Source organism: Dromaius novaehollandiae, unplaced genomic scaffold (assembly GCF_036370855.1).
Source record: "Dromaius novaehollandiae isolate bDroNov1 unplaced genomic scaffold, bDroNov1.hap1 HAP1_SCAFFOLD_36, whole genome shotgun sequence".
In the NCBI taxonomy this organism is placed as follows: domain Eukaryota; kingdom Metazoa; phylum Chordata; class Aves; order Casuariiformes; family Dromaiidae; genus Dromaius; species Dromaius novaehollandiae.
In genome coordinates this window covers 3,573,265-3,588,834 of record NW_026991446.1, presented here as the reverse complement: position 1 = coordinate 3,588,834, position 15,570 = coordinate 3,573,265, and the positions used below count along the sequence as shown (strand labels likewise).

Genomic DNA, 15,570 nt, shown 5'->3' with positions numbered 1-15,570 from the left:
AACAGTGGTGGCCCTTGATGCTCACGCACACTGCAGACCTTTGCTTGCCTTGTCACCCAGGACCCTCAGGGCCTTTGCCGCAGAGCTGCTCTCCAGCCAGTGGTCCCCAGCCCGTCCTGCTGTGGGGTGTTACCCCAGCCAAGGGGCAAGACTTTGCACTTGCCTTTGTTGAACTCCCTGTAGTTCCCAGCAGCCCATTTCTCCAGCCTGATGAGGTTCCTCTGGAGAGCAGCCCTGCCTCCAGCATGTCCACCACTTCCCCCAGTCTGGGATGGGTGGCCCAGGGTGGCCACGGGGGTGGCTGCCAGCTGGCTGTGAGCATGCTCCATGACACCTGTGTGCCGAGAACACCTGTGGTGAGGAGTTGAGTGACCGGCAGAGTGCATGATAACAGCCCCAGAGTGTGCTCTCTGCACACTGACCGAAACCTGTCAAGGCTGGACATGCAGATTCTGTTTTGCCAGCGATGTCCAGCTTCTTCACAGCCAGTAGCGACTCAAGCCAGGCACAGTCAAGATAAGGAAATAGTTCTGGTAGATAAAAGGGGCCCTTAGGATACAACAAAGTGAGTCCTGCCTGGGCATCTCACCCATGTGTCCAGCAGCCTCCCACCAGCGACCCCTCCGTGCAGTTCCCAGTGCTCCCCACGCAGTTTGGAGTGTATGTAAGTAAGTCCTTCATTAAATCTGCTCTGTTCTACCCCTCACAAACTCAGAGTGTCTCCCTATGCTGGTATCCAACTGTTTCTTTCCCACCTTGTGGTCACAAATGGGAACACACTATTTTCTTAGGACTTCATCCTATCACACGTCTAACGACGCTGTACAAGTCTCTACAAAGTTTTCATAAATATCCTGATTTGGCTAAGTATGTTTCTCCAGTGGTTAAAACACCTCTTCTCCTAAGAGTAAAAACACAGGATAATCAGGAATGCCTTGTATAGTTCCCAGACACCTACACAATATATACATATGTACACAGATATATACATATATATGTGTGTGTGTATATGTATATATATATTTCATGGCAGAGCATTTGTGTAGGATAACAGAGTCCCCACACAACTGCATGAACTGCATGAGCACAGCTCTGTGCTGTGTGCAGTACATTAGTATCAAATGATAAATCTTTCTTTTTAAATGCAACAGCAGTCCTTTCTTCCAGTATCCAAAAAGTCCCAAACAAGCCAACCAAATCCCTGCCTGTGTGAACTCGATGATGAGTCTGTACAGTGGACTCCAGGCACCCTGCTGGATCCAGGGCCGCGAGAGCCCGGCACAAGCCCCCCTGCCCAACGCTGGCTGGGGGTGGCTCAGACCTCCCTGGAGAGACCCAGCCCAGCAGGGAGCAGCCCTGCAAGGCCAGCGCGTTTCTGTCCTGCTGTCTTCAGAGACAGAAGTGTCCTCACAAGCTATTTCAGAGCCCTGTTGCTGCTGCTCATCTGCTCACATTGATGTGACCTCACAGCTGCTTTGCTGATGCTTTTCCTGCTGCTGGCCTTTGGGGTACTGAGGCAGAAATGGCATCACAATCAACATCCAAGCCATAAACCTGTTTCTGGCCTATCACCACCAGAGACAGAGGTGACATCACAACTACCTGCATGAGCCAAGAGCCTCCAGTTGGCCTAGCAGTTCGGAGAGGCTACCTCCTCTTCTACAAGGTGTCTGTGTCCCACATCACAGGTGGAGGGGGACGAGGGAGACTGGGGCTGGCAAAGGGCTCTCCCCATCATCTGCTGGTGAGCAGCCTGCGAGAGAAGCACAGCCTGTCTCCGTGGCTGGGGTCTTTCCACGCATGAAATCACAGAGCAATTCAGGTGGGAAGGAACCTCCAGAGGTCTCTAGTCCAGCCTCCCATACAAAGCAGGCCAGGTCAGAGCAGGTTGCTCAGGCCTATGTCCCAGTAAGCTCTGAACATCTGCAGGAGTGGAGATCCCACAGCTGCCCTTGGTCCAGTCTTTGACCACCCTCATGAGGAAACCTCTTTTGCTTGTATTGAGTTGCAATTTCTTAGGTTACTGAGGGAGCTGGTGGACATCATTGCTAGGCTGCTCACAATCATCTTCCATAGGTCATGGCAATCAGGGGAAGTTCCTGAGGACTGGAAAACAGCAAAATTTAACATCCATCTTCAAGAAGGATAAGAAAGAGAATCTGGGGAATGAGAGGCTCATCAGTCACCTCAGTCCCTGGGAAGCAGATCTTTCTGTGAGCTAGTTCCAGCCACATGAAGGCATTGGGAACAGCCAGCATGAAGTCATTGAGGGCAAATTGTGCCTGACCAATCTGACTACCTTCTGTGATGTGACGACTGGCTCTGTGGACAAGGGGAGTGCAGTGCATGCTGTACACCTTGAATTTAGGAAGGCCTTTGACATGGTCTGCCATAACATCTTTGTAGCCAAACTGGGGAGATGTGGGATGGAGGAGTAAGCAATGCAGGGTGTGGGAAATGAGCAGGCGGCCACCTGGCTGAACGAGTGGAGTGATACAAAGTCCAAGTGACTAATGGTTACCAGGGATGTTCTTCAGAGGGCGATACTGGAGTCAATGCTGCTTGTCTTTATGGATTATTTAGATGGTGGGATGGAGTGCACTCTCAGCCAGTTCATGGACGATACCAAATTGGTATGAGTGGCTAAGCAGAGGGACGACGACAGGCTGGTGATATGGGAGTTCAACCAAGGGACGAAATAACGTCAACGAAGGGATGAAATAACCCCGGGCAGCAGGACACTGGCTGGAAAGCAGCTTTGCAGGGAAGGACCTGGGGGTCCTGGTGGACAGCAAGTTGACAAGGAGTCCTCAGGCTGCTCTTGTAGCACAGACAGTCACCCTTATCCTGGGTTGTATGAGGAAGAGTGGAGGCAGAAGAGTGAGTGCAGTGGAAGAGATGAAATATCCTGGCAGCCTCAACCAAAGAGAAGCAAGATAAAGAAAGGGCAGACCTGGCAGAATACTGATCTTTGAGACAACGGTATGATCAATGACCCCAGTACTGGAAACATTTTTAAACAACCAGAAAAAAAAAGGGAGAGGGGGGAAGGGATTTAGGCATTTCTGCCAGTCGCCAAGTGGCCGGAGCCAGATCTGCCCAGACTTGCTCAAGGGGCAGAGCTCCAGGGGGACCCGTTATTTACTCTACCTCTAGATGCGTGGACAGGATTATGAGTTTTTAGAGATAGAACCTATCTTTGCTAGTCGAACTTTTCAATTAAAGCATTAGGACTCAGGCACACCAATGGGGGGATGACAGGGGGAAGCCAAAAAAATCTTTCCATTGGCTTCAGTGGCTGTGGGATGAAGCCTGAATTTGGTTTGAAAGAGAAAAGATTAGGACTGGATGTCGTGAGGGTGACTACTTGATGCCTTCTGTGCTCTTCAGTGATATTTCTGAGGGTCACACCTCGGTCTACAATTACTCTGTTTTTTTCCCTTGCATATTAGATCAGTACTGTGGAGAAAGAACAGACTCCAGGAAACCACCATAATCTGGACAGCCTGGGGAGCCCCCTGAAAGAATAAGTGTGCGTGAGAGAGCTCACAGTGAAGGCCTAGAAAAGCCAAGCAGCACTGACCATCCTGAGGTGCAGAGGATCCTGATCCCTGAGCCACGGATATGGCCTCCTCTGATTGCTCATGACATGGGCTCATGACACACCTCACAATGTCAAATAAATTTGTGTGGGAGAAGTGGTGCAAAAAAGTGGAGACAAATCAAAAGAAGGGGAACGAAGGCCAAGAGCCCCACCAGCAAACATCTCCAAATACAGGCAAGGCCTCTCTGGCAAGGCCATTCCTTCCACAACCAGTGGCACCTGGGGGAAGGAGTGTCTTTTCCTGACCCCCCTTGTGCGATAGAGGGCAGCAGGATTTGAGACACCCCTTCCAACCAAGGGGGAGTTTCTGGGAACTCAAACAAAGATTTTATTCTGGGACCTTAAAGTCCTGGGTGACTGAAGACTGTGAGATGCCTCCAATGTGTGGCTCACAAGGAACCTGAGTCACATCACGACCACCTTTGAAATGCCCTCAGAAGCAGATCCCATAATGTCTGGCCTGAACGAGACTTGCAGCATTTCTCTGCCTTTCTCCCCGCACCTAAAACTTCCTTTTTAGCCCCTTAGCACTGAGGAGAAGTCTCGGCTCCTGCGCCAGGGGAGAAGGCACCAGTGCCTGCCAGCCCTGCAGAATTTCATTCTGTTGAACTAAAGCAAGTCCCCACGTGACCGGCTCTGCAGTATACCTGTGTCCCCACTTTTGTCCAGTCCAGAAAAATGGACTGCACGTGGGAGGCAGCCAGCTCAGAGCAGGTGTAGAAATGCCTCTGCTCACCACCTCCTGCCCTTCATTGACATGCATGGAAATAGATTTCTCTATTTTTTCTTCCTTGCAAGTACACAATTGCTCCTTTCCTCTTCTCCAGGGAGGTTCCTGCTCCCCAGAAAGCCTTTCCCCAGGGAGTGCATCGGTGCTGGCCTGCCCAGCCATTCCTGGACCCTCCCCTGTGCTCCCTGCAGGGCCCTGAGCTGGTGGTGCTGCTCTGCAGGGCGAGCGGGCTGCGGTGCCCCAGGGCCATGAGGTGACTCTGCACTGGCCGTGGTGGTTGGGGTGACAAGCAGACCCAGCCGGACGGACATCATTGCACCTGACAAGCCTTTACCAAAGGGTCGGTGGCCATGGATTATGCTGTGAGCAATCACAGAGCATTTCAAATGGCTCAGGCTGTGTTCAGATGTGTCCCTAGAAGCAGCCCAGGGTTTTCCATTGAAGGTGACGGGAACCAGTCTCCAGGCTCCCTTCCCTCTGCCTGCAGGGTCCCCACTGTGGGCATCTGTCACCAGCCCTGTCATAGGACAGACAGTCCCAGGCAGACACCGCTTGACCATTCAGCACCTCCAGGAGCACTGGGAACCCACAAGTGAGAGCTGAATCCAGCCCTCATTCCTTAACGCAGCACCCCGTGAGCTCATCACCTTGAGCCCATGGAGAGCCCCAGAAAGCAACAGTCCCTTCCAGGGGGAAAGTCCTTGAGCAAATCCTTGCCTCCAGGTTTGGAAGAAGAGCCCTACCTTCAAGCACGGCACTGAGGAAATCCCCTTTTATTAGAGACAGGCCAGCTCTGACACAGTGATAGACACATTTACAGAAGGCCTCTGGGTCAGACAGATGGGGTTTGTGCCTCTGGAGAAGTGGGAGGAATTCAAACACTTCTGCACAAGCATGGTTATTGCAGATACAATGCCCAAAGCACAGGAGTTGTCTGAGATGAATTAGAAATCACTTGTGAAGAGGGACAGTCAGCTTATTGCTGCTGAACTTGTACCAATTGAATCAGTTTCTTCAGTGCCTCCTTGAGCTCCTTGTTCCTCATGCTGTAGATGAGAGGGTTCACTGCTGGAGGCACCACCGAGTACAGAACAGCCACCACCAGATCCAGAGCTGGGGAGGAGAGAGAGGGGGGCTTCAGGTAGGCCAACATGACAGTGCTGACAAACACTGAGACCACGGCCAGGTGCGGGAGGCACATGGAAAAGGCTTTGTGGCGGCCCTGCTCAGAGGGGATCCTCAGCACGGCAGTGAAGATCTGCACGTAGGACAGCACAATGAAAACAAAACACCCCAAAGCTAAACAAATACCAACCACAATAACTCCAGCTTCCCTGAGGTAGGAGTCTGAGCAGGAGAGCTTGAGCAGCTGGGGGATTTCACAGAAGAACTGGTCCACCACATTGCCTTGGCAGAGTGGTATCGAAAATGTATTAGCAGTGTGCAGGACAGCATAGAGAAAACCACTGCCCCAGGCAGCTGCTGCCATTTGGACACAAGATCTGCTGCCCATGAGTGTGCCATAGTGCAGGGGTTTGCAGATGGCAATAAAGCGGTCATAGGCCATGACTGTGAGGAGAGCATACTCAGCTGAAGCGAAAAAGACAAACAAAAATATCTGGGCAACACATCCCAAGTAAGAAATGGCCCTGGTGTCCCACAGGGAATTGGCCATGGATTTGGGAACAGTGGTGGAGATGGAGCCAAGGTCGAGGAGGGAGAGGTTGAGGAGGAAGAAGTACATGGGGGTGTGGAGGCGGTGGTCGCAGGCTACGGCTGTGATGATGAGGCCGTTGCCCAGGAGGGCAGCCAGGTAGATGCCCAGGAAGAGCGAGAAGTGCAAGAGCTGCAGCTCCCATGTGTCTGCAAATGCCAGAAGGAGGAACTTGTTGAAGAAGCTGCTGTTGGACATTTGCTCTCTGTTTGGGGCACTGTCAAAGGAAGAAATGGCATTGACAAGTTAGGACAGACTACTTCGAGCAAAACCCATTCCACTCCTCCAAGTACCCCTGCATTGCCTCTCTCCTCTCCCTTCACTCAGCTCCCTTTTCTGACCTCTGGTTTGGGTTGACTGAGTGTGCCACGTAGAGGAGGGGCCTCTGCCCATGGGCGCCAGGGCAGTCACTCCTGTTCTGCAGAGTGTGTATATGGAGGTGTCAAAATGCTCTGTGTATTCGGTGGGGATACCTGGGGATTGGCACCAGGAATGGAGTGAAGGGGATTTGGTCCAGTGACCCAGGGGGAATACTCTCTATTTACCATTTTGAGAGATGAATAGAGCACTCATACCAGCTGTATCTAAAAGAGAAGATCATTGTGAGGGATTCATCCCCCCCAGCCTTGCCCGCTTGAACAGAGGTGCCTGTACTGAATCAATCACACCAGCTCCCACTCTGGCCAGGGAAAGAAACCCTGAAGTGAAGGCAGGGGCTGACTTGATCTTTCCTAGATGCCTCTGTCCCAAGGAGATGAACCCTGTCCTCACATTGGTTTACCATCTGCACTCTTTCTCCAGACACTGCAGTGGGAGGGGGAAGTGACTAGGTCTGATGCACAAATCCTGCAGCAGATTACATCCACTTGTTTTGTGGAAAGGCTGTTCAACATTTTAACACGCATTTTCTCCAGAAAATAGGCTGCAGTGGATAGTTTTATGATATATTTCTCTAGTTTTTAGATGCCTCCATCACACCGTGGGAGCATGGCGTAGAAATCTCTGGCATGTCGGTTGCTCTCAACGTGAGCAATTGTGCATCCAAAGAAGAAAAAGGGGCTCACCGTGACTGTGTGCAGAGTCAGGGCATCTGGTCTGTCCATGAGTCTCGCTCCTCACTGCCCTGTGCTTGCACCTCTCCCAACTAAAGGACAATCACACTCAAGAGTTACTCAGAGAAAGAAACTGCACTGAGGTGAGAGCAGAGGAGTTCAGTTTCCAAGTGAAGATTGCCAAATTCTCTCTGAGCCCACATATGGAGAGAGTGCTATGGAGAGCTCTTCAGAGCATGTGACGAGGTCTCTGACTCACACGGCCAGCACAAGCACTCTCAGCTATCTCAGATATGCTTTGGGAGAGCTGCAGTCTTTTGGAGGGCAGGTTGCAGCCTGGCAGGACACCCCACAAAGACAGTCAAGAGTGCTAGAAATGGGGTCTCCTTAAGGGAGAGTCAGCTCATTCCCCAACCAGATGAAATGCATTGCCTAGAAGGGGGACTGGAAGGGGACTTGGACATGTCACTGCCATGAAGACAACTCCATGCAGGACCTACAGGGTAAATGCCTTAACTGCAGCTGAACCCCCCTCCTTATTCCCAGAGAGCACAAGAGCAAGAACTAGACCAGCATAGAGAGGTGAAGAAACAAGAAGTAATACTGTGACCCTCCTACCAAGGGAAAGCAAGGAGGGAGAGACAGACAGGCACGCAGGAAAGCCTTCACCTTACCCAGCTGTGCACACCACCTCCCAGACAGTGACACTGCCGGACAGATGCTCTCAGCCCTTTGTCATGCTGTGGAAAATGGGCATTTTGCAGGAGAAATGCCCTTCTCCTCTGCTGGAGATCGGGCTGCTGAGGAAGGGGCTCATGGCCTGGACCCCCTGGCCTTGAGGGCAGAGGCTCTGCTGGGTGGGAGAGGAGACACAGGGGGCTTAGTTAGAGGAAAATGTCTGCATTGTAGGGAGCAACAGAGAACTTCCCAAATTCCGCCTCCCACAGAATTTCTGTTTTCAGTTGCCCCTCATTCTCTGGTTGCTCCACTACCTGCAGCTTTTCCTCCCAGGAGCTGTTTCTCTACCCCATGTCTTTTCCCTGCCAGTGCTCTGCAAACAGTTGGAAAATGAAAGCCTAGATCCAGGAAAGATCCTGATCTTTAAGGTGACCCTTGCCTTGACAGCCCCCTTGAAAAGGCCCCTCAGAAAAACACTGTGGGTGAGCTGGAACTGTGGGCAGCCCTGACCCACACAGCACCCTCTCAACAGGAGAATGAACCTGCCCTGATGCATGTCACTCCTTCCACCCAGAGCTTCTCCCCGCAGCGTTGTGGGAAGTTTCCCAGGCAGGCTGAGTGCTGACCCTTGCAGGCAGCAGAGTCACTGCCTTGGGCACACAGCACCCTCGGGCACAGGGACACTGCTCTGAATTACAGCCCATGCAGACCTGGTTGCACTCCCTGGCTTCACAACCCTGCACCGCCCCTGGGAAAAGGTGCCCGTGGTGCCCTGTCCCTCTGATGGTGTGGCCGGGAATCCCTGCTCTAAAGCACCACAGATCCAATCAGTTGTGGAAGGTGCCAGCTTCAGAAGAACCCTCTGGGAACTACAGAAGCAGTGCCTGCAGCCAGAGACTTACTGTGTCAAGGGCGGTGAAGATTTCTCCCCACAGTGAGCTCTCAGCCATCCTCCCATTCCTGACCATCTTTAAGTTCTGAGTCGCTCCTCTCATCCCAGCACCTGCAGGCAGTGCCTTGAGTCTTGTTGCTCCATTAAGAGCAGCTGCTCCTGGACAGAGCTGAGTCTCTCTGCAGTGCCTGCCAGGTTGCCATGGGCTCCTGCAGTCCCAGGAGCCAGACCCAGCTCAGGAGCAGAGGCCCAGCTGAAAACGTGACTTTCTCTGTGCCCTCTGCACTCCTGAGATGTTCCTGGGGCTCCAGGACTGACAGTTCCTGAAAGGCAGCAGGGTCACCCCTGGGAAATGTCCGCCGAAGTAGACTAAAATAATCACCGATGGTCCCTCTCTAAACAGTGGAGAGAGTACAGCATTGCAGTTTGTCTCATCAGAAGATGGTTATCTAAGAGAGGTGGAAATATCCCATTCTAGAAGGCCCTGCTCCCATCTCATAAGTAGACAGGACACCTAGGCAGTAACAAAAAGGGAGTTCATTTCCTCATGCTTCAGGGACTAATTTAGAGGTGTTAATCAACACATGTAATGACCATTGAGAAGTCCCTGGGATGGAGTGGGATTCAGTTCCCTCCTGAGCACTCTACAAAATCACAGGACGTGGGATTCCCCTTGCCCACATTTTGGTGTGCACAAAATGGGTGTCTGCATGGCAGCTCCTTGTCTAAGCTCCTGTTGTAACCAAAGGAGAGGGAGGGTGGGAGTCAGTTGTTCACATACAAACACCTTCCAACATTTGAGGTGCCGGAGATGGTCCAAGACATGTGCCCCTGTCTGCCTCCTCTAATGCAGTAACTGTGAGGCGCCCAGCCTTCTAGAGCGTCAGGAGGGTGAAGAATCTCCTTGGCCAGCTGAAATGACACTTGGTGCCTACTGCTGCAAGAGCTCCACTCTCTGTGAAGCCAAGACCTATGCAAATCCAGACATTACAAACAGCTCATGTAATTCAGAGCAGACACTTGATTTCATGCAATGACAATAAGCCTGCAGGGCCATGTCAGATGCAGAGGGTGTCCAGCACAACCGCCATGTTTCTAGCAGGTACAGCATGGGACCTACAGGAAAAACACATCCTTTCAGAGTGGTTGCTGGACAAACTCCCCAGAGCATCTTGGGTTTCCTACCCATTCCCAAACAATGGATTCCAATCATTGCCTTTAGGAAAAGTCCATCCCGTTTACATCTGAGCATGCTGCCAAGATGGAAGGCACATCACACCAAGGTCTCCATGCACAGGCCTATGCTCTCAAACACCACTAGTTTCTCCTGTCCCTAAACCTTTTCTGATTCCCAATGATAGGAACAGGGACTGTACTAATGATGCTGCCACAGCATGGCTGGATCGCAGGCTGTTCAGGCCCAGGGACATTCTCAGTGACACCTTGTCCTTCCTGGAGATACGGTCACCTGGAGTTACCTTCATTGCAGGCCCCAAGGTGCTGCGGAGTCAGCTCAGGAACCAAACACCTCTCCTGGCACAGCTGCACGGCCTGTTACAAGACAACCCTGAGAAGCTCAGAAAGAATGTTTGAAGTAGGTAGATTTGGATAACTTCTATCTTAGATAGAATTTATTTAGCATGAGTAGCCGCACACTTGCTTAGCATAAGTAGCTAAATTTGCTGAAGCCTTAGGCTGTGCTCCTAGTTCGTTAAGAAAAGGCCTCAGAGCTGGTGCAGGCTGGAAAGATAAGGGAGTTACAAGCAGTCTGCATTCCTGTGGGAGGATGCCAAGGCTGAGAAATAAGGCCTGTTTGGGCGCCAAGACCTTGGGAAGTAAAAAGCTTCCTCTCACTGTTAAAACAGTGATGATTAAGGGGTCTGGATTATGTCTTCTTCCTCAGGGCCTTGGAAGATAACACCTACTGACCCAGCTGGGGCAGTGTTAATTAATTGATCAGAACCTTGAGAAGCAGGGGTGGGACCCAGGGAAATGTGAAGAAATCATTAACCAATCAGTGTGAAAGAGGAAGGAAGTCACAAATATGGCAATAAGAGGAAGGAAGTCACAAATATGGCAAATTTGATTGTATAAATGCTACCTGAAAAGTTGGGGGGTGTGTGCTCGATTTGTGGGAGACCACTGAGCACCCAGGCTTGTGCAACTCTGAAATAAATAAATAAATGTCTCTCCTGAGTGTGTAATTATTGGCTCATTGCACACCGGGCAACGAATCCGCTTTTCGGACAACAGGCCCAGCTCTGTTTCTCTCTGGCCTTGGCTACTCCAGGGTTTGCTCTCTTAGTGGGTGCCTCACAGCATCATTACATTGCCATCTGCTCTCTACGCCAGCAGGTCTCTGCTCTCAAGTGTGACCTTTGCATACAGTGTCCTTGGCTCTTGGGAACAGATTTCACCATGGCAAGTCTGCACTCAGCCCTGGTGCCACAGCTGAGGTTCTGTAGCCCAAATATACACAAATACACAAAGCCTGGGTCCCAAACAAGAGAAAGTGGAGATGCACAAGCTGTCACAGAACTGCAACACCTTTAAGCAACCCGAGGAAGTATGTGGATCACAGACCCTGGTTGTTATGGGAGGACTTTAATCTCCCTGACATTCACTGGGAAGGTAATGCAGCAGGGTGTAAAGAGTCCAGGAAGATACTGGAGGGTGTGGAGGAGAACTTCCAAGCACAGCTAAGCCAGATAGGTCAACGAGGGTGACACTTTCCTGGGCCTGGAACCTGCAAACGAGGAAGAACTGACCAGGGGTGTGATAATCAGTGTCAGCCTTGCCTGCAGTGGCCATGAGGTAGTGGAGTTCCTGCTCCTGAGGGGAGTGAGGAAGAAGAGTAGCAGAGTCCAGACTCTGGATGTCAGAGGAGCAGACTTGGGTCTACTGGGGAGACTGGTAGAGGGAACCCTTGGAAGCCAGCTCTAAAAGGCAAAGGAGCTCAGGAAAGTTGGCAGGTCTTTAAGGAAAGCATGCTCCAAGCTCAAGAAAGGCCCATACTGATACTCAGGAGAACAAACAGACATCTCAGGAGACAGGGTGGCGAAACAGGGAACTTGCCCCTGAGCTCTAGTACAAAAAGGCAGCACACAGGAATGGGCAGCAGGGAGAGGCTGCAAAGGGGGAATTTAGAAATATCATCCAGGGAAGTGTGGAAGTGGTTAGGAAAGCCAAAGCTCCTCTAATACTGATGCTTTCAAGGGATGTCAAAGGCACAAAGATGATCTGCTATTCCTTCAGAAACAGTAAAAACATGAACAAGGAAAATGTGAGCCCATGGCTGAATGGGGCAGGGAATCTGGTATCAGCAGATGCAGATAGGTCTGGGGAACTCGATGCCTTTGCTTCAGCCTCCACCAACAAGGTCTCCCAGGCCATTGTGCTTAGAGTCAGGACTTCCAAAGAGAAAAACAACCAGCAGTGCCTGAGGGTTGAGTCAGGAATTATTTGCAAGAACACAGGTCTACAGGATTGGATGGGCTGCAGCTAAGGGTGCTGAGAGAGCTGGCTGCTATCTAGCAAGGCCTCTCTCTATCACCTTGGAAAGCTGTGGAGACTCAGGGAGGTCCCAATGACTGGAGAAAGGTAAATGTTGCATCCATCTTCAAAAAAGGCCACAAGGACAACCTGGGGAACTACAGGCCATTCAGGCTCACTTTGATCAGCAGAGTGTCATGGACCGAGTCTTCTCTGACCCCATTTCTAGGTAAACAGAGGAGAAGGAGGTGACTGGGAACAGTCAGCATAGATTTACTGTGGGGAAATGATGCCTCACCAACCTGATGGCCTTCTGTGTTAAAAGAACTGTGTTTGTGGAGGAATGGAGAACAGTGAACATCAGTTAACTCAAGTTTAGGAAGGCTTTTGACACTTTCTCCCACAGTATACTTGTATCCCAGTTACTATGCAGGTTAATTAGACTGCAGTGTGCCCGGGCAGCAAGGAAGGCCAACTGCCTGAAACAGGCTGAAAGCCCCGACAGACCTGATGTCTTTGTCCCCTATGGCTGTTGTCTCTGCCACCGAGGCCTATGAGTAGACACCAAGGCCTCGTTGTCCCCTTGTCAGCTGGGGAGCCCAGGAGGTCTCATGTCATTGTCCTGCATTGAGTATTGCACACCCCAACCCGCACACTGCCCCCAGGAAGAGCCATGGAAAACATGTGGGGGAAAGGATCTCCCTTCCCAGGGGCTGGGTGCTCATGCTTGGCCGTTTCGCTCAATAGAACAAATGAAGGCTTTACTTGGCATCAGAGCCAACTGAGCATTTCCTTTGCCTGCCTGTAATCAGTGATTACAATTTTCTGCTCTAATCAGCCCCCAATGAGTCTTTGGCGGTAATGGCCCTCAGTGGCATCTATTAATGCTCTACAAAATGTACATAATGTAAAGGTATTTCTGCTTTTAAAGGTTTTTAGGATTATTATGCATCTTTCAGAATACGTGACAGCAACATTCTCCAAATGATATAGATCCAGAGTGTCTCCTAAGGAAGTCAGGACATGTAGGAAAAGCAGTGTCCCAGAGGTCAGACACTGTATGGACACTCCTCCCCATCTCCCCAACCCTGCCATTTCCCTCATCAGCCACCTGGCACTTGCAAGACTCCTGTTAAAGTCTAACTTTTTCCACTGAAGTCTCCAAAGAATGTTACAGCTCATAAGCCCCAATTCCCACCTGATTTCCTTAGAGAACTAGCTGCAAATAGGCACAGAAGAATTTTTCTTAATTGCAAGCCAGAAAAAAAAAGCATGATACAGTTTCCTAAAAATAATTACACTACTCCACCATATGCTAAGTCTAAGCTGCCTCCGATGAGGTCCACAAGGGATAGATGGACTAGAAATCTTTTTGATAGATAGGAAATGCTAGAAAGCAGCAGAATGAAGGCCTTGCGCAGAGGAACAAACTGCTGAAAGACGGAGCAAGCTTTAAACTCCTCAAAGCGCAAATCAGCAGCGTGGTACAGGAATGAACAAAGAGTACTGGAAGGAGTTGCAATGTTATACTGTCCAGAGAGTTTGCTCTAAAGGGGATGTTAGAAATTGTTAATTTAATCAGGACATGCAGAAACAGAAGAGAGAGACATACAGCTCCTGGGGGTTTGGGACCATGCAGGGGCTGTGCTGCTCTTGGGCATCTTGGGCCAGGCTGTTTCTGTACAAACGTCTGGAAAACACTCTATGCAAGCCCCTAGAGATGAGGGATTTTCCTGGGCCCTCAGAGCAACCCAGGCAGGACTCAGGCATGTCAAGGGAAACCCATCCCACCCACACCAAGCCCACTGCTCTCCCCAGAGACCTCCCTGGAGCCTCGGGCCAGGAGCAGGAGGGAGTGTGGGGGCATGGCCACCTCCCAGACTAGCCTCCATCAGGTCTTCACCTCCACAACATGTCACAGCTTCAAGTGAGCTCTCTAAAGCAACACTTCCCATGCTCCTCGTGCATTGGCAAGACTTTGGGTAGACACACAGGAGACAGGGCAGAAAAAGGACAGAGACCTGAGGGTGCAGAGCTGGGCTCACAGTGTCACAGAGCGGGTGCCACAGGCTGGATAAGCAACCCAAAGACGTAAATGAGTCCTTCCTTTGGCAGTGACTTGGAAAGCCACACCTCTGACAGTATTCAAGGGGGATGGAGTCTCCCTTCTGCAAGAGTCACCCTGGGACTGTGCGAAGACTATGAAGAGCAGGAAGGCTGGTTGTAGGGACATTCTCAAACTTCAGCAGCTGCAGAGGTGGGAGCTGGTCACCTCACAAACTTCTGAATGAGCCCAAATGCAGGTCCTGAGGCACTGCACCACCTCACAGGCTCTGCACTGGAGCCTGGACAGCAGCACTGCAGTGTGTGGGCATGTCCTGAGATGCCCAGGGCCAGAACTGTGGGACATGCAGGGTGCCAGGGCTGTAAAGCCCCCCAGGAGAGCTTGTGTGGTGGCAGGGTATGTGTAGGGTGCCAGAGGCTTTAGTGACCCCCAGGCAAGAAGCACTGCTTTGAGGGGACACTGAAAAACCCAAGGCCCAAAAGAGGCCCAGGCAGGAGAAATGGCTTTCCCTAGGCTCAGCCAGAAGGAAAGCTGGGCAAAATGCATGGGGAATGGGAGAACTTCCCCAGATTTGCTCCCTAGCCTGGCCCTCCAGATGGTGTGTGTTCAGGGCACATTTGCTCTTCTCTGGTGTATCAGCTTCATCTTAAGCACCATAGAATGAGAAACCTTGCTGAGAACTTATAAAAACAAAGAGCCTGCTTTGGTGCCTAAAGGAGGAAGGCTCTGTCCTCTCCCATATGATCCTACAGCCTACTTCGACAAAAAGACCAACCCACAGCAGAAACCAGTTTTGAGGCTCACCAAAGCATGTCAGCCTGTGGCCACACTTTGTGCTGTTCCATTCCACATGACTTTGATCCTGGCTTTGAAAAATGCCAAACCTTAAGCCAGCCCCCAAACCCCAGCTTCCCACATGGGTCTGTCCAGGGCAGAGACCTGTCAGTGCAGGGGTGCAGAAGTGACTTCTCTAGTGCCGCATTTTAGATATTTCACAGCCTTTGGCACCATCTGGAGACATTCCTGAAGGATTTATCAGCAAGTTCTGGAAAATAACTGGGGTGAAGGGAGGTGACTGCTTTTCAGAACACGAGGGGAAATCTCTCTGCTCTCTCCCTGGCTGTGCCATCTCCATGGCAGTGACCTCCTGAGCCCCCTGATGACACGAGCTGAGGTCACAGTGGGATGTGCCACCTCACACAGAGGTCTCCCCAGTGCCATGGCAGAGCTCTCACTTCCCTGCGAGGGCCAAGACCTGTTGAGTGCTGCTCATGTGCTCCCCACTGCTGCTCTTCAGAGCCGCTCCACAGCAAGGATGGGGGACAGGAGGCAGTGGGGCCACA

At 51.3% G+C, this 15,570-nt stretch overlaps 1 protein-coding gene across 1 annotated transcript; it reads right to left on the bottom strand.

Annotated features, from left to right (window-relative positions):
* Positions 1-5,340: 5,340 nt before the first annotated feature.
* On the bottom strand, positions 5,341-6,246 carry LOC135326587 (olfactory receptor 14C36-like; the record flags this gene model as incomplete). The annotated part of the gene is made up of 1 exon (XM_064504396.1): positions 5,341-6,246. A coding segment is annotated over exon 1 (906 nt), but the record flags the coding sequence as incomplete, so codon positions are not given.
* Between the last annotated feature and the right edge of the window lie 9,324 nt (positions 6,247-15,570).